Here is a 19,583-nt window from a genome sequence, read left to right on the forward strand (position 1 = left end):
TTATATTACATATTGTAAAAAGGGGCATAATATGTCTCCTTTAAAATTGCAATAATTCATTTCTGCTTAATAAACAAAGATCTTGGACTTTATACTGACACCTAGTGGCTTGGATGTAGAATCACGTTTTTTTATTTCTAGTTGTATTTACTTATTGAGGAAAACTTATGCAGCAGCAATACATAACTACACTTCAACAATACATTTTTAAGATAGTTAATGCCAGATTTTAAGTTGTCTGCTATTATTATTCCTATTATAGGTATAATCTGTAGCATTTAATTTTTTGTGTTGACTTTGATGGTTTGGTACAATGAAAATTTAGATATTTAACCTGTTTATTTTCTGAATATCTTTAAGTTACCAAGTGTAAAGGCTTCACATGTTTAATCTGTGCTTTTAAATGTTGGTTTATGAATACATGCAGATCTTGTGGTTTGTATTCAACATCTAAAGTCCATTTGTTTTAAAACAAATGAGATCCCTTGAGATCTATTTAAGATCAAATATGTATTTAAATATGTTTCCTTAGATCTGTTGTAAATTTAATTCTAAATGCAATTTTGCGTGTAAATCGATGATGAAATAATACATCTTATGAAAGAGTGTGTAAATTTTACCCTCTTATTACCACCTAGAATAGATTCAGACTTAATGATGAAATTGCCTCTGAACTCACTGTGACCGAAGGGCACATTTGCCAGCTCATGTCTATTTTTAGTTCCCAAATTCAGATTGCTAAGCAATTAAAACTGCTCTTGAAATATCCCTTTGTACCACTCGAATAGCATCAGCTTCAAATAGTCTTTGTGTGAAAGACTTGTAAAAATTTATTTTCAAATAACGCTTCCTATTTATGGATAAAGAGAGCAAGAGACTTTCGTAATGCTTCTTTTAATTGGGCACGCAACAATTAGAGATATGAAAGAGTTGAATTAGAATAGATGAATATCAGACCTTGATTACAATGCGAATCACATTTTCACACATTTAAAGACATGAAATGGCATTCACAACCCATTTAACTTCTGTAATGTGACACATTTCAGAATCAATCAGGATTTAAATGAGAAAATTATGTAAGTGACAAGGAAAATCATTTAAATAAAAGACTACAAAGACTACTTTTTCCCCTTTAATGTGCACAGATAAATAATTTACAATGAGACCATTAATATGCATTAAAAAGTAAGAAAAAGGTTCATTCTGAGATTAAACATGCACTCTGAATACTCAGCTGTTTGATTCCTCCCCTTCTGTCACACATTGTCCTCTCAACTTATCTAAATGTATAGATTGAGGTGCCTGTGGGCCACTCCATCTCTTTAGTGCTAGATCAATCTAAAGCCTCCAGCGTTTGCTGTTTACTATGACTGTGGAGTGTAACAATGCCACTTTTATGGACTCTAACAGATATTATGGTCTGTTTCATTGAGCGTCTCCCTCAGCTCAGTCAGAGATTTATGCATTCTTATATTGAGTATTGAAGGAAGTGGTTCTGCTGTGATAAATCTCATCAGTGTTGTCATATTATATTATTAGTTGTACTTGCTAATACATTTTTACAGAAAGTCTACTTATACATACAATTCACTGCAGTTTCTAGCTGAAATGTAAACTAGAGGCAGTAAAACACCAACAACTTTTATTCCTTTTCATACAAATTACAAATAAAGGGGGCAGATTATCGATTAATAAAGACAAACGGTTCTGTTACGGGGCGACAGAGACGTGAAGCGAACGGATCCATGTGCATGCTTTTATTAAGAGACGTGTCATAACAGGCATGGGTCAAACAATGGCAAACAGGTACAACACAGGCAAGACAAAGAGTAATCCTAGGACAAGCGTGGGTCTTCGATAGACTAACAGAATCCAGAGAGCTAGACAAAAGGGGTAATCCGTAATACACAGGCAAAGGTCTTCACACAGGAAAACAGGCAAGGCAAGACTAGACTAGACTAAACTATGAACTATGAACTAGAAACTAAGACAGGAAAATGGCTCCGCAAACTGCTATCACTTGGAGAGCGATAAACGCAGACAATACTCGGCGACTTGAGCAGGATCTGAGTGGGTGTTATATAGTGTGTGTAATAGCTTTCAGGTGAGCGTGTGATTGGTTACAGCTGTGTGCAGTCAGTGCAATGGATGATGGGAAATGTAGTACAGGGTGTAGTATAACAGTCTGTGTAGTGTGAGAGTCCATGTAGTGAGCGGGTGACCTCTGGTGGTGAGTGAACGGAAGTTCATAGACCGGATTCGTGACAGGTTCCTTGCAAAATACTATGTTGTCTTCAAAACACTTTTACCAAAGTGCATGATTTGTAAACTAAATAATTTTGACATTTGCATCACATAACCAGCTCCATATTCTGACGTAGTAAATGTGCTCGGTAGCGCACCTGGTACAGCACTGCACGAGCCACTAAAAAAAGAGCTCAAAGACTTAAAGCAAGATAAATACGGATGGTTTCTTCAGCAAATGCATTTTTAACTCATGCTTGCTTTTGTTAACACTATCGGTTATGTTTAGGGTAGAGGTAGGTGGTATGTTATTTTCAAACACGACAGCATTAGCCTTTTAGCGCCACGATGCATGCAGTAGTACAACATCCAACGTAATAAAACGTTGTCAGATTCACATTCATCTGTTTCAGATAAAACTGAACAGGCTTTTAGCACCACTAACTGAACTGGATTTCACCTTGAAAGTGTCGCAAAATGTGCAAGAAGCAAAGTAATGTCATTTTGCAGAGATGTCGCCACAATCACATATTTCAAATGAGCCTGGGTTGAATATTTCTATTGGTCACACTTTATGGATTTATTTATTTATGATTCCTAATCCTGAATATTACACTTTGGCATGCATCTCATCAGCCTGGTAGAATTTACTTGTTTATTTATAATCTCATGATTTCTATTATTTGATACTGGATTGATGTGATACGTGACATCTTGGTTAGGAACAGAAAATAATACAAATCAGGATCCTCATTATTAGAGCTCTGACCCGTCATGATCATCTCTTGCTCTTTGGATAGCTGGCAGATCTGCGTAAACATGTCTGACTGCCTGTTACTGCCCCTCACAATTGGTCAGCATAGTGTTCCTGTTGGCTTTGACCTCAAGGTGACATCCATCAACATGATCCTCCACATCCCACTGTCACAAGCTGCAGGCCGCCTCGTTCTGATTGGTCATGGCAGAGTCAGAGAAAAGGAAAATCATGTCTGCTCGGCCCTGGGAATCAGACAGACATAGGAACTCTCTGGACAGTGGTGGTGTTGTTGTTGTTTTAAGTGTGATGAATTTCTATGATGAACTGCAAGAATGCTGTTTTTCTGACAGCTGATGGCATATGAAGGCATGTCTTTCAGATCTTCTCCTGTTTGACAGATGGACTTCTTTAGGACTTGTTGAACCATAGGCAGGGACAGATGTCTGTGACTAATTTGCAGTGGATATAAATGAAACAAAATGGCGCAAAGCATATCGTTTCTTGAACCGCTGACAGAATGTTTGTGGGTTGTATGTATGTTAAATAGGTCAATGACTAACCCACAAAAGATATATTTATTCATTCAGAAATACAATTCATACATAAAATGACTTGATTACACCTCTTCTATGATTAATCTGTTCTTAATTTCTGGATTAAAATTCATTTTGATATTTTCGGGGGCATGAAAAAAACTGAAAAACTGAAAAAAAAAAATTGCTGTAGAAGCAATATTGATTCAGAAATTTCTAGTAAATTTCACAAACAATTACAAAAAAATGGCAAGTAACAAATTGAATTAAACATTAAATAAAAAAATTTAAAAAACGACGTAAAAAAAACTGAAATAGTATTTTCTTGTAAAACATACTCCAATAATCTTTTATTAAAGTTTTATTTAAAGTTTGATACAACTGTCCTGATATCATAATTAAGAGAAAAATAATTCTTCTAAAAAGTAGTGTGGCATAGTGTTTATTTATTCTTTATTTTTTATTCATAATATGTGAAAAATGATTAATATTATTAATATGTGAAAAGATGTGAAATATGTTAATATGTGGAAAAACTCAAACATGAATTGATATTATTAAGTGATATTATTATGAATTATTAATTCATGGTGTTAGTTTGAAAAATATATTTGTGTATTTTTTTTTTTTTTTATAAATAATTTATTAAGATGTCATTGACCCAAATACAATTGTTCCTGTTTCAACTATGGTTTAGAAAAATAAAATTTGGAAAAATGAAATATGCTAATATTTACTAAACATTGTTTGGAATAAAATGAGTCATGAAAAATAAGACCAGGAACGTAAAAAGTCAATAAAGTCGATTTGATTTCAAGTTTATTTAATTAGAAACTTGTTTACCAAATGTGCATATGCCATTCCTCTTTCTTTTTGCTTAACCAGTATGAATTAATGAAATGTAGCTGAAATAGACAGTGATTGTTATGAACATCCAAGGTCATATAACACTGATGTTTGACTGCAGATGTGCAGCGTGGGCCCAGAACCTCTGGAAGGCATGACATGCATTGAAAACTTTCAGCTGAGACGGGATATTAGATGCTCCATATTTCTCCAGCTCGGGCTCTGTGAAAGTACTCACTTCACTGTAATTAACCAGAGGAGAAGAGTGCCTGTGAACGGCCCTTGATGTAATTCATTTGACCTCATAAAAAAGATGAGAGCGTGATTTTTGCCTTCCTCTCTACTGAGGGCAGAACATCAGGATGAATAAATCTACATTTGTAGCATGTCTGACATCTAAGACTTGTCAGTCTCTGGATTTGAGTATAGAGGAGTTTGCTAATCAAAGTTTAGGAGACGGTTTCATCCGGGTTTGATCTGCTTGACGAATTTGAGTGGTTGGAGATGTAGCATTTGAGGTTCAAATTAGAGCTGAAGAATCCGGATCCAGTGACTGAGAGTGATGGGAGTGATGGGGTGGCACCTGTTAGCAGTGGGTTACATTTTTATGATCGTACTGCACCATATGCACATTGATTGGAGAGATACATCTAATTAAAAAGGCCTCAGTGTTTCCCATACTATCCCAACTTGTCCCATACATCTAGCATGGAGGATTGCAGTAGTATACAACCCTCTTTAGTGACTGTGCCTATGGAGGATGGGTCAGGGTTGACTAGTTGTCCGATAACTGACTGATTGATTTGAGAGGTTGATTAGTTTAATTTAGTAGATTTTTTATTTTTTGTCTTTTTAAAGAAGCTTGCAGAGTGATTTTAGTGTGCTGACAGTGTAAGGGTGTAAGGTCCCCCCCCATCTTTTTGATGCCAAGGACCCCCAAAATATGATAGTCTCCTTACAAAAGACTACTTCCCCTACACTGCCCAAAAAAAAAAAAAAAAATCAGTGTAGAAACAGTTTTCACTCAGAAACTGATGGTAAATAACAAATGAAAAAAATGTACAAAGAAGTGGCAAGTAACATATCAAATGTGAAATTTTGAAGTAGGACTGAAATAATATTTTCTTGCAAAACATACTCCAATAATCTTTGTTTTATTTTCAACTTCGAAAAAACTATTTTTTTTTACAGTGAACCTAAAGTTTTACATTTTCATGCATACAGAACTATTTACACTGTTTGAGAAATATTTGAGTTAAAATATTAATTTTTATTGAATCAATGGACTTTTAATTCGATTTTAATTTGATTTTGACATTTCACTAAAGTCAAACCAAATTAATATATATCATTAAAATATATAAATAAATTATTTTAAAAATTCACTTTGATCTTTTTTTTTACTCGCTATTAATGTTAGATATATAAATTATGTATAGTTCATTAAATGTATAATTCAATAAACCTTTTAAGTTAATTCTGTGTTAATTGTAATTGTTTTGTATTTTTTTTATCTCTGTGAACGAACCCAACTCGCTCTGACGACTCTAAATTCATCCCTACAAACAACAAACCTCCTCAACAACAACAAAAAAAAAAAAAACAATTACTACCAGCATTTCTCACATATGAAACCCATTATATTTAGTAAATATTATGCCAGATTGTTCAGATACTACGTTCTATTCACACTCACAATGGCTTTCCGCAATATTGTATCCATATTGCTTCCATTCACACATCAGCGCCAAAATGTCATTTGCCGGAAATGATCTTTAAACAGTTCTACCATTTAGCATCTGTCTATTTTAGTGACATTTCTTTCCACAATGTAGATAATCGCGTTTTTTTTTTTTTTTTGACACACAGGTTTACAACTAAACGGCATGGAGCCGGAACTTCATTAGCTCTTTCAAAACTTTGTGATTGGCTTAAAAAATTTATGGAAATGGCTGTATGAAACATGTCTTATAGGTATCCAAATCAGCCTAATCATGCAAAGCTAGTTCAGAATGCAATCTGGTCAATTTTGAAAATATGTAGATTTGCACTTTAAGTATTATTGTTTCTGTGTAGGCTGCATTGTGTATAGTAATTGTGTTGAAAATGAAGCTCTGTTGGAAAAGGGGATTGTTTGCTCTGGATTATGACTAATGTGGGTGGCTGGAAACAGACTGGAGAAATTTAAATGTTCTTAGGGAAGAATATTGCATCTATTTCTGAGTGGCTGAAAGTACTGTACGTGCATCTAAACCGAGGAGCCGGGAGGCTGGAAGAGAGAGAGAGAGAGAGAGAGAGAGAGAGAGAGAGAGAGTAAGAGTGTGTCTGGATCGTCACTGTGTCACGTGACTGTCAGGTTTCCTTGGAGACAGCAGCAGTGTTGTGCATTGAGATGCTCCTTCAGTTGAGCACAGAACAGGACAGGCAGCTGGACAGAGCGGTCACCGCTTACGTCTCACCGCTTGACAGACGGCCACTCTTTGCCTTGCGGGAGGTGAGTGAGTAATTGCATAGAACAGAAGTGCTTTATTAATATAAAATGAGTCTTTTGTGGTTTTAACATGCAGTTATAGTAAAGGTCTAGCATGTTGTTGGGGATTTTCTTGCCATGTGTTGGATCACTTTGCTCGATGCTGGTTACTTTTTGCTTTAAGGTCTCAGAAGGATGCCACAGCTCGGCTGCTCGGATTGCAATATAACGATGTTTCACGAGTCGTGTGACATGATGCTAGCAGCCTCAGGGAACATTAACATTAGGACGTCTCATTAATGCAAATGCGCCGAACCTCCAAGCGACTGAACTAAGAAACAACATTCTTTGGATGTTTCCTTTCATTTGAAGAGATTGTATTGCAGCAGACACACACCTCAGATATAAGCAGGGTACCCAGAGAAAATTTGGCAATATTGGGAAATTTTACAATTATGCTTTTCAGACTAAAAAATCACTGAAAAGTTAAGGAAATTTCAATAGTTAAGATACATTTTTTAAGATGTGCTGAACTCTAAATTTCAGATCTCTAATCATTAGTCATAAATAGCTGGAAAAATTATGAAAATTTATTAAACAAGAGGTAAAAAATAGGAAGACTAGAACTAGACCCAACAAATTTGGTATAGAAACAGTTTTCACTCAAACATTTTACAATTAATTACAAAGAAACTGTAAGTAACACATTGAATTAAACATAACATTTTAAAGTAGAAAGAATGAAATAGCATTTCCACATAAAATGTACTCCAATAATCTTTGTTTTATTCACAATTTCACCAAAAAAATTACAATGTAGTATAAGGAAGGGAATATGGCGATTTCATATGAATTTGTATGATGTGATTTGTATGGAAATGTGTGATTTTTAGAAATAAAGTAAGCATGAAGGTTGACCCCTAAACCTAACCGTCAGTGGGTCACAAGCAGATTGTATGAAAATGTACAAATTAGCTTTTGTGAATTAATAGGAGCCACCAGTTTGCCAAAACCAAAAATAGTGACTAGACAAAAAACGGTTTATTATGTCAAAATTTAGGAATTACCCTTATCGAATGAAGCGAAAAGTTCTGTCATGTGTGTCCATCAGGACTGATGGGCATTGAGTCCAGAAGGATCCCGTGGCACTGTTAACTCACCCAAATTACCTTCTGCAATGTCACCCCCTCCTATTTCTCCCAACCTTCTCGGATTTCTGCAGCTTTAATTAGAATTCCTCCAAACCCTTTTGTCGTCTTGTTAACTTAATTAAGTTTGGGCAAATAGCATTAAATTAAAACGTGTGCATCTGGAAGGCAATTATGATGAGGAAGTTTAATGTGCGCTCAAACGGTGTACTTCAAAAAATAACATCACTTCTTAGAGCGGTTTGATGTCCCTTGTGCGCTTGGAAAGCTTAGAGCGTCATCCGTAGGTTTGTGTCTAGGCTTGACTTGAGCTCTGTGATTTTGCAGTCAGCTGAGGCCAGTGGCCAACGACATGAACGATACCGTTCTCATTTCCTCCGGGGCGCCCACGCCTTCAAAAAGGTAAGCGTTCCACACAGGCTTCTGTCTGCATACTGATTGTGTGTGTGTGTGTGTGTTTTAAGCTCCTCCACTTAAGCCTGTTAAGTAAAATGGCTTGTTTTGAAATTATGTTGCGCGCGGATGATTGTAGCATCTTTCTCTGGGCGGAATATTTTCCATGTTTATTGCATCGCTGCAGAATTAGGTTGAATGTTTGCCTTTCAAAGGCAGATGACTAAAAGCATTGAATCGAGAAATTGGCCTGCTGTCTCCGAACCCTCTGCGCTTCCCGGGCTGGGCTGCAGCCCAAGGTGATCTGGAAGATAAACTCTGATGGAACGAAAGCCTTATCTTGTAAATAGAGAGTTGGTCATGCCCAGGTTCCCAAGACAAATGCCTTTGCTTGTAGTCAGTTAACACTGGTCTTTCAGGCATTGTGAAGTTTAAGGGTTGGCTGAGCCAAACATGAAATTCTGTCATTATTTATCCATCCTCATGCCATTCCAAATCCTTCAACACTTGAGACTTTCATTTTTCTACAGAAAACAAAAAGAGATTTTAGGCAGAATGTTCCTGCTGCTCTTTTCCATAAAATAAAAACGAATGAGGACAGATGTTTCAAAAATGACAAAAAATGTGGAAAAAAGTACCATAATATGAATCAGTTTGACTTAAGCACTAAATTTCGCGTCTTCTGGTGGCATACAATAACTTTATGTGAAGAACAGAATGAAATTTAAATTGTTATACACTGAAAACCTTCCCAGTCATAGTTGAAAATTAAAATGAAAATTGTCTATCAATCACTCACTATCATGTTATTGCAAAACTGTATGACTTTCGTCTGTAGAAAAGAAGACATTTTGAAAAAATTATTAATGTGTGTATGTGTGTGTGTGTGTGTGTGTGTGTGTGTGTGTGCGTGTGTGTGTGTTTAATACAAGTCAATTGTAACCAAAACTGATTGGTTACCAGAATTCTTCAAAATATCTTCTGTAGATGAAAGAAAGTCATACAGTTTGGAATGAGATGAAGGTGAGTAAACGATGACAGAATTTTCATTTTTGGAGGAACTGTCCCTTATTTCAGTAACATTCATGATTACGATTTATGAAGAAAATTATGGTTAGATGAACGTGGTGAAAAAGTACAACAGTTATAACAGTTTGTTTTACATTCTTACGCCAAGTTCTCACGCAAAGGTTTTCAGCAGCTGAAAAATGATCGTGACATTTATAAGAGATGGTTTGATGCAGTGTGTGAATTACACAGAAACTTTCAGAGGGATTGACTTGTTGATTGACTGAGATGTTTCCTGCACAGTCAAAATTGTCTCTAGCATTGTAAGCTTATCGTCAACAATCTTAAAGCTTTTTTATGATTTACATTTACACATGTTTTTATCTGAAGCGAGTATATATTTTATGAGTTCATGCCTTCTCTGTGAATCGAACCCATGACCTTGGCATTGCTAGAGCCATGCTCTACTTTTTAAGCTACAGAAATGACAATTTCTTTCGAAAAGATACTTGCACCCAAGTGTCCCATGGTTTATTGCGCAACATTTTGTATTTTATTATACTGGTCAACTCTGGTGCAAACATTTCCATCAGCTGAAAATTAAATCCCAGTCTTTATAACAGTGATCCTCAAATCTGGCTCGCGAGATCCACTTTCCTGCAGAGTTTAGCTCCAACCCTAATCAAACAAACCTAGCTGTGATTTTCTAATGATCCTGAAGACATTGATAAGCAAACTCAGGTGTGTTTGATTAGGGTTAGAGCTAAACTCTGCAGGAAAGTGGATCTCGCGAGCCAGATTTGAGGATCACTGCTTTATAAGATCCACCATTCTCCGTTTATTTACAGCTGCTGCCAAAGCAGCCCGTTCATTGCAGGATTTCTTGTGGCGCACGCCTTCATTTCAACACATATTGGAAAGTAAGTTGTTACATTTGTTGTCATAGTGTCAGGCCGCTGACAGTATACTCGATATTGGATGAATACTAAAATACTTACCGAGTCTCAGAGCGACGCGAGTCATGACGGCAAATCACTTAAATGTACCAGATGTGGCATGTTTTGCACAGAGAGGGGTTGGCTTGTGTATTCTGCTCTAAATATAGCCCAGCGTCTAAGGCAGGACTAGTGGACGGGTAAAAACTTCACCCTACATGAAGTCCCTCACCGTAAATATCAGAGTCAGTCTAAAAGGAGCTGGCTTTACTTGACTCTTTAACCTCAGGCGATCGGAGATGCCATGCATTTAAATGAGGTCTGTGGTCGAGGGAGATTGTAGATGTTTCATCTCCGCTTCCATCAATAACGCGCCACTGGTTATGAAATCAAAGACACAGACTGTCAGACTCTCTACTTGAACCTTTCACCCAACATCACAGTCTTACGTTACAACACATTGTTTGTGTGAGTACGATGTCAAGTGCTGGTAATGCCTGCGGCGCCAAAAATGTATGCAGAATTATAACGCACTTAATTCTCGTCTCGACTCTTGTTTACTGGAGTCTGCCAAAATGGAGATGTTAGGGGACACAAGAAGTGCTCCTTAGCATTCTTATGTAATTATGCTGGGTTCAACCTGCCACACTTGATTACGTTTGTTAGAGTCGTGATGATTTTCAGTAGTCGATACCGATACCGGTGAAATTACACAGATTACTAAAAGCATTCAATCGAGAAATTGGCTGCTGTCTGTGAACCCTTGGTGCATCTCAGGCTGGGTTACAGCCCAAGGTGATCCGGTGATCGTTTATTTGCACGTGCTATCTGCATTGTTTTAGCACCTCATTCGCTAAAGGAATTATGCAAATCAGGTAAAGCTGCAAGTGCATCAACAAAATCTGTAATGAATGCAATTCCCGATCTTTCAGGCCGGTGATAAATTCTTCGTTATATGGAGGATGCAGCAGACTACTGTGATCTGGCAAAGAACACTTTACTGGAACTCAAGCGCTATTTCAGTCCATTTAGCAACAGGTTCAATTAGAGTGTCGGTGGTTAGTGATTAAGATACAATTTTATAACAGCACAAGTACATTTTCACAATTCTAGTTACCTATTTTCTTCCACAGATTAAAAAAGTTAAATATGAATATAAATAATAACTAATTATTTATTACTTTAAATGATTAATTGCTGAGGTATATAAAGAGTTATCAAAAGCTCGAAAAGTTTTGAATCTGTTAGATGTTTTAAAATGTTTTTGAAAGAATTCTATTATGCTCACCAAGGCTGCATTTGTTTGATCAAAAATACAGTAAAAACAGTCATATTGTGGAATATTATCACAACCTAAAAGAACTGTTTTCTATTTGAATATATTTTAAAATGTTATTTATTTCTGTGATGCAAAGCTGGATTTTCAGCATCATTACTTCAGTCTTCAGTGTCACATGATCCTTCAGAAAAACATTCTAATATTATGATTTTCTTATTTTCTTATTATTATGATCAATGTTGTAAACAGTTGTGCTACTTAATATTTTGTTTGTGGAAACCTTGATAAAATTTTTACCGGAGTTTTTGATGAATAGAAAGTTGAACAGCATTTATTTGAAATAGAAATTCATTATAAATGTCTTTACTGTCACTTTTAATTAATTTAATGTGTCCTTGCTGAATAAAAGTATCAGATGCTTAAAAAATGTTACTGACCTCAAACTTTTGAATGGTTGTGATAAATTTGGAAAGCAGCCGTGTTTCAGTACCGTGGCTGTGGAAAATGAGTCTCTGTATTACCAAAGTACTGAAAAAGTTTGGTTTTGAACATTTTTCTTTTAAATATATAATCTTAGTATACTGAAGTACCAGAACTTTTGACATTGCTGATGTCTGCCATGTTGTAAACCGTGATTATATTTTGTTTGGACAGCAATGCTGTGCATTACAGCTTGATGAAGATGACTTTCCAAAATGACATTGCTCATGCAGTTTATAAAGCAGACAGATTTATGTACACTTGCACACAGTTACAAAATCATCATCTTGTTTCATTTCAGTAGTGACACTTGGTACAAACCTGGGACGTGATCTGGGTGACGCACAAGTGGCAAGCAGCCACGTCTATAAACCTTATGGCCAATCCTTATAGTCTAACAGCCCGATTAAAGAGAAGGCACGAGAAAAATTACTGCATTAGATCAGTGTTTCCCAACCGGGGTGCCGCGGCACCCTGGGGTGCCGTCTGTCGAGAGCAGGGGTGCCGTGTAAAAAATCCTTTTTTAATATTTTTAAATTGCTAAAATGTTCAAAAAAACATCTATTATATAATATCCAGGTTGGGAAACACTGCATTAGATTATATATATATATATATATATATATATATAACTAGATTTGACTCATCAGCAATGAAGATTTCAATGAATTACTGTATACTATAATTAACAGCTAGATAATACATATGGTATAAGACTGAAATGTATTCTCTAATATTAATTATAATGTTTTTATTTGCTATTAAGTGGGTGTCACGTGTTTGGCTGTAGTAAGGAATCGCATGACGAAGGAATACATACAGGAATCAACTTTAATAGACATCTCAAGGGAAACAACCAAACATAAAATGTAAACGTATTCGAACAGGGACTAGAAGGATATTTAAACGCTGGGATTAAGGACATAATTGACAAGATAACAGGTGTGCAGAATGAACTAATCAGAACTGGGTCACAGGAAAAACACAATGGAACACAAAAAGATCATAAATGTTACAGTGCATTAATGTAAATGTTTGTTTTTTTTACAAAATGTTTTTAATGAAAACCATTACGTGTTTTAACACCATGTGTTCTTGTTTCAAATTGAGCAGTATAATCAAGTCTATTGCTATTGAATAATTTGTGTGTGTGTGTGTGTATACATATATATCTATATATACATTTTAATGAGTGTGTATTTTGAAGAAAAATGTAAAAAAAAAAAATATTACAACCCTTGATTTCTCTATCTTCTCAAATCATCAACAACAAGATTCTGTGCAAAACTTTTTGGGCCTTGAACCTTCATAAGAAGTTTTTCTTTCTCTCTCTAACTCATTTTGGGTGCGATTGCATGGCCTTGTAGGAACATCAGAGCTGTAGGCAGGACAATGAGCTCGCGAGCGAGTCTCTCTGCTGATGGTGCACCTCTCCAGTCGGGCCTTCAAGGACATGTGGCCTTGTGTAGAATTTATCGTCTGCTGGGTCATGGCCAGTCTTGCTGCCAGAACAGAAATATAATTTTCCATTTGCTCCGAATGAGTTTTTAATTTGAAGTTAAGTGAGTATTGACCACCAGTCACTGGATATGAAATCATAGACTCCACCTCTATCACAGTCTAGCTGTACAGAGAATGTTGATATGCTTTCCATGTCCTTTATCCACTTTTGCATTGGAAGAGGTCAGAGTATGCTTTTTATTTTTATTTTACATTACATTTTTTTCCCCTTCAGGTCCATTTAGAATGTAAAATGTTTGTGACGTTTATATGACTTTTATATTCTTTTGACAAACTAATAATTATATGAAGTAGTTTGTTAATATTTATCATAATGACAGATGTTCACACTGTCACTTCTAGCTACCGTATATAATTTTATTTTGGTAATAAAGTTGTGATCTGTTTTTGATAGTATTTTCCCATTTTTGGACTGTATAGAGGAAGCATGGAAGCTATGTGCCACCCATTTTTAATTTTCCATAAGGGACTGCATGTTTGGACATTTGACTTTTTCTCTTGTACTCATTGTGTGGCTGGTGGATCACACACATTAGACTCCATTGTTATGATCGGTCTATAAAATTTAGATTGTGTTTGTTATTGTATTAATTGGTTTGCTTTGTTTTGTTTAGATGCACTTTTATAAGCACAAGTGTGTGCTAAATAATAATAATAATAATAATAATCTAATTGCATATTTTAATGTTAACTGTAATTTAATATCTAATGATAATAATAATAAATAATTATTATTAAAATTTTAATTTAGTAATTTTTAATATTTCAAATGCAATTTTAATAATTGAATATTTTTGTAATAATAATAATGATCATCATCATTGTTATTATTATCATATTATTTATATATAATAATTTTAATTTGAGTAATTTGATAATTTGATTTGGAATAAAACTTACATATTCAGAATAACATTAATAATTACATATTACTGTAATGTTGCATGTGTAATGTTGTTGTGATAATACATAATAATTATTTTAATTTTAGTACATTTTAATATTTAAAATACAGATGTAATATAATTGAATATTTGTCTAATGTTATATGTAATAATAAATAAAATATTTTAATGTTATTTTTACATTGTAATGTTTCAAATGCAATTTTAATAATTGAATATTGTTGTAATGTAATAATAAAATAACAATAAATGATAATCGTCACAATCACCATTATTATTATTATTATTAATGTTACATGTTGTAATAATAATAATTATATTATTTTAATTTAGTAATGTTTAATATTTCGAATACAGTTTAATATAATTGAATTATTATTATAATGTTATATGCATTATTATTATAAAAGTTTGCAGGGGCATATTTCCAGTTAAAACATTTGAGGAAGACCCATTTGTTTCTCCTAGGACACAGCTATTCACCCACATCATTTCCACCAAGTGAGGGTTTTTTTTTTTTTAGTCCCCTGCTATGCACTGCTATGTTTTTTTAGTGCACATCATTTTGAACATACCCTCTATTTGTTGAAAGTGCTCCTCATTTCTTTGTGTAAAGCTTTTTAATGAGAAAAAATTACCCAGAGCACCTTTAAGTGTCAATATAATGGCCAGGGTGCCATATCAATAAGAGGATTCCAGTGGATCATTCTCAGCATGACACTGATTATTATAAACAGCATGTCTGTCTGTGACACGTCTGGCATGGAAACAACCCACTTAATGAATCACTCCGCTGAGACTGTGAGAGTTCAGGAAGGTCACGGTGGCGGGGCCACAGGGACTGACACAGCAGTCCAACTCTATGCAAGCCATTTATTATCCTATTGTATTATCAGACTAATATAATAGTTGTGTTACATTTGATTGATGAATGCAGTGTGTGCATTTTGATGAATGTGTGTTTTTGTGAGGTGTCTTAACTCACAGAACATACACATTCACACATGCACACGTGATTCACTCCTAATTGTAGAGCACTTAATGAGGAAGGAAAACATATGCTCCGTCATCTGCTCCAGCAATATGCCAAACCCTATAACATAAGAGCCAGCCACACTACCAGAGCCTATCCACTGCACACGTCTGCGTTCTACATCCACTCAGACACAAGGTACCTGCTCTGAAGGTTTAAGGTGGATGAAAATGCTAATACTGATCTATTATAAATAATCTAATGTAATGATAAAAAATTAAATGAATATAAAATCACTAAAATTCAATTAACAATGACAAAATGTACTGAAAATCACAATTTTTGTAATATTATATTATATTATATCTTGACTTTGTATGTAATCAATTCAGGTAAATGCAGCTAAGTATTATATTATATTATTAATAGAGTATAATAGTATTATAATAAATTATATTATGTATCATGGCTGTACTTAAGTTGCTTTGAACTATGAGTAGCTTATAGCTTGAGCAGCCACGTTTTAGAGTATCTTCCCCAAAACTGTTTCCTGATGGTCATCTATCATCTCCGATGTTTCATTACTCGTGTTGATTTCTGGAATTCACATCTGCCATCATCCGTCTCATGCTCCATCACTCTCTTTGCCTCTCTTCTTCTTGCTGTATGTATTTCTTCTTATTCTGTCTCTCTGTCTGGACAGTAGCACCCTTGAGAGTCCCAGCAGACTGGATGAAGAACATCGTCTTATCGCGCGATATGCTGCTCGTCTGGCAGCGGAGGCCAGCAACTCCACTGTGAGACTCAACTCACAAACACACTCAAATTACACCAATACTATACAACGGAAAGAAAAGAAAAACACCTTGTTGATGACGTTTTCAGAGGACACTTTTTATTTACTGTGTGGAATTAATGAAAATCTACAGCATGTTTATGCTCCATAACTAGGCAACGTATTTTTTTATGTGTTCATTTATCGGCATCTTTCTAATTAGTTTTGCGCATAATCAGTAATACTAATTATTTTGTCTTTCAGCAATGCCCTCCAACTGATCTGAGTTTCAACTTTGATGCTAATAAGCAACAGAGGCAGCTCATCGCAGAACTAGAGAATAAAAACAGGTGGAGTTTTGAATAGTTGGATGTTTCTTGCTTTGCAATGGAACTACATCTCTTTAAGCTAAATTAAAATAAGTCAGTATGTGTTCATGTTTACTGTCCCATAAAAGAATAACAATAATTGAAATGCTGTAATCATGTAATATATTTAATTATTCAACCAATAAAAACATTTAATATTTAAATATTATTAACAGTTAAATTATATAGTAACAGCAGTAATAATAATAATTACTATTATTATTGTTGTAATATATTCAATTATTCAAACAAAACTTAAAGGGATAGTTCACCCAAAAATGAAAATTTGATGTTTATCTGCTTACCTCCAGAGCATCCAAGATGTAGGTGACTTTGTTTCTTCAGTAGAACACAAACAAAGATTTTTAACATGAACCGTTGCAGTCTGTCAGTCCTATAATGGAAGTGAATGGGAATCACGGCTAAAACATACAATAAAACAAAAAAAAAACATACACAAACAAAACCAAATTAAACCCTGCGGCTCGTGACGATACATTGATGTGTAAAGACACAAAGCGATTGGTCTGTGCAAGAAACTGAACAGTATTTATATAGTTTTTTTACCTCTGATTCATGCAATGTCTGAACTGTCCTGAGCGCGTCCTCCTGAGCGCGTTCTCAACAGCCGACGCGTGATGCGTCTTCTTCTTCTTCTTGCTTTACGGCAGATCGCAGACTTATAAGTGCATTACCGCCACCTATCTCTCAACAGCGCGTGATGCGTCTTCTTCTTCTTCTTGCTTTACGGCAGATCGCAGACTTATAAGTGCATTACCGCCCCCTATCTCTCCAATGGACCATTGACACTCTATCTACAATCTCAATTAGGAGTGTCAATGGTCCACTTCAAAAATTAAATTAAATCATTAAATTAAATATTTAATTATTATTTAGAATTAATATTTTTTAATTACAATTAAATAATAATAATAATGATTATTATTAATGAAGACAAAAGTGATTACAGAGACTGTGTTACATTAGAATTGAGTGCTTTCTATAGGTGCCAGTGAAGTTAATTTTGGTTACTGTGTTTGGTGCCTACAGGGAGATACTGCAGGAAATCCAGCGTCTACGTCTAGAACATGAACAGGCTTCTCAACCCACCCCTGAGAAAGCCCAGCAGAACCCCACTCTACTGGCAGAGCTACGGCTGCTACGGTACACAAACACATTCACACATAGCCTTTATACACGCATGTACAAAAAAAACAACAACAACTGAATGGATGTAGAATTAATCAGAGTTGTAAAGAGGAAGCATTCAACTTCAAATTACCCATAACTTCAGTTAACCAGAGTGTTTCAGAACATTTGTGACCCTGGACCACAAAACCAGTCATAAGGGTCAATTTTTTGAAATTGAGATTTATACATCATCTGAAAGCTGAATCTGAGGGTGCAAAGAAATCAAAATACTGAGAAAATCGCCTTTAAAGTTATCCAAATTAAGTTCTTAGCAACGCATAATACTAATCAAAAATTAAGTTTTGATATATTTACGGTAGGAAATTTACTAAATATCTTCATGGTACATGATGTTTACTTAGTATCCTAATGATTTTTGGCATAAAAGAAAAATCGACAATTTTGACCCATACAATGTTTTTTTGGCTATTGCTAAAAATATACCCAAGCGACTTAAGACTGGTTTTGTGGTCCAGGGTCACATTTGAAGTTATTAGGAACATAACAGGTTTTAAATAAACTGAGTGGGATTTCACTCATTGTTCAAGTCATTTAAACGGAGTACCTTTAATGGGCACCAGAGGGCATGTAGGAGCCAAATTAGTTTTCTTAATAATATGTTGGTCTCATTAGATGAGTGAATGAGCACATTTCCATTATGTGCTGTTTTTGCCCACTTTGTTTTAGTTTCATGGATATTTAGCCACATTATGTGCATTTCTGAGCAATCCAATCGATTTCATGTAGGACTTGAGTGGAAAGGGGTCATATTTTGCACTTTTGTCTTGATTTTTTAATGTTAATCAAGATTTCGTAATTTAGTTTTACATTTTACCATTATCCATTATTACCATTATATTATAAAAGCTTTGTTTTTGGTTCTCTACCTTTAAGAATAGTATATGCAATGTCCTTTACTTGTGGTTCTGAAGTCAATACCATTTTAGCATGAGCCATTTTTCCCACTTAGAGGTTTTATAAATTGTATGAGTGGGTTGTGGAGGGAGCTTTGCATTATGAACATAGTACAAGGAGCTTTTGATTTCAAAAGAGCAAAGAAAATCCTGTTTTCCATCATATGTGCCCTTTAAGTCGTGTCTATTTGGCAATCATTGATTTTTATGATTCATATGATGATTCATTTTGTCTGTCATTTGGTTCAGGCACAGAAAAGATGAGTTGGAGAGGCGCATGTCGGCCCTGCAGGAGAGCAGGAGAGAACTAATGGTCCAGCTGGAAAGTCTCATGAGGCTGCTGAAGGTACGAAACTTGTTGGACAACAATTTGGCTCTTCATTCCCCACGGCATGTATGAAAACTTCATTTGTTTTCTCGTTCTGTGGTCACTTTTTGTCTCTTTTTTTTTGGTTCACCTTTCTCTCTCCCACCGCTGTTTCTCTGACGTGTCTGTTTTCACTCACTGTCATCTCTCATCTTCTGGCTGACAGGATGAAGAGCAGAAACAGTCAGTAAGTGTTCCTTTAATACAGCTCTGCAATTCTGGAGTAAACACGCAGAGTCACAGCTGGAAAAGTTTGATCTAACATATGTGTTATGTTTGGCAAACCACAGATATTTCCAAAAAAGGTGAAAGGTAAAAGATTAATGGGTTGCATAACGCTGAAAATGGAGAGGATCACTGACAAAAATAAAAACTTCTGTCATTATTTATTCACCCTAATTTTCTTTATTCTGTGGAACACAAAATGAGATACTATAAAGAATGTTTAGGCTGCTCTTTTCCATACAATGAAA

At 35.1% G+C, this 19,583-nt stretch overlaps 1 protein-coding gene across 1 annotated transcript in view; it reads left to right on the forward strand.

The window, feature by feature from the left end:
- LOC107666265 (dystrobrevin beta-like) overlaps window positions 1-19,583 on the forward strand; it is a 48,602-nt gene that overhangs the window by 20,848 nt on the left and 8,171 nt on the right. The window contains exons 11-15 of the mRNA XM_016457490.1: window positions 16,202-16,292; window positions 16,535-16,620; window positions 17,689-17,802; window positions 18,993-19,089; window positions 19,277-19,297. Of these exons, the coding sequence (XP_016312976.1) occupies window positions 16,202-16,292; window positions 16,535-16,620; window positions 17,689-17,802; window positions 18,993-19,089; window positions 19,277-19,297 (409 nt within the window). The remainder of the gene's footprint in view (window positions 1-16,201; window positions 16,293-16,534; window positions 16,621-17,688; window positions 17,803-18,992; window positions 19,090-19,276; window positions 19,298-19,583) is intronic.

Source organism: Sinocyclocheilus anshuiensis, unplaced genomic scaffold (assembly GCF_001515605.1).
Source record: "Sinocyclocheilus anshuiensis isolate Anshui unplaced genomic scaffold, SAMN03320099.WGS_v1.1 scaffold936, whole genome shotgun sequence".
In the NCBI taxonomy this organism is placed as follows: domain Eukaryota; kingdom Metazoa; phylum Chordata; class Actinopteri; order Cypriniformes; family Cyprinidae; genus Sinocyclocheilus; species Sinocyclocheilus anshuiensis.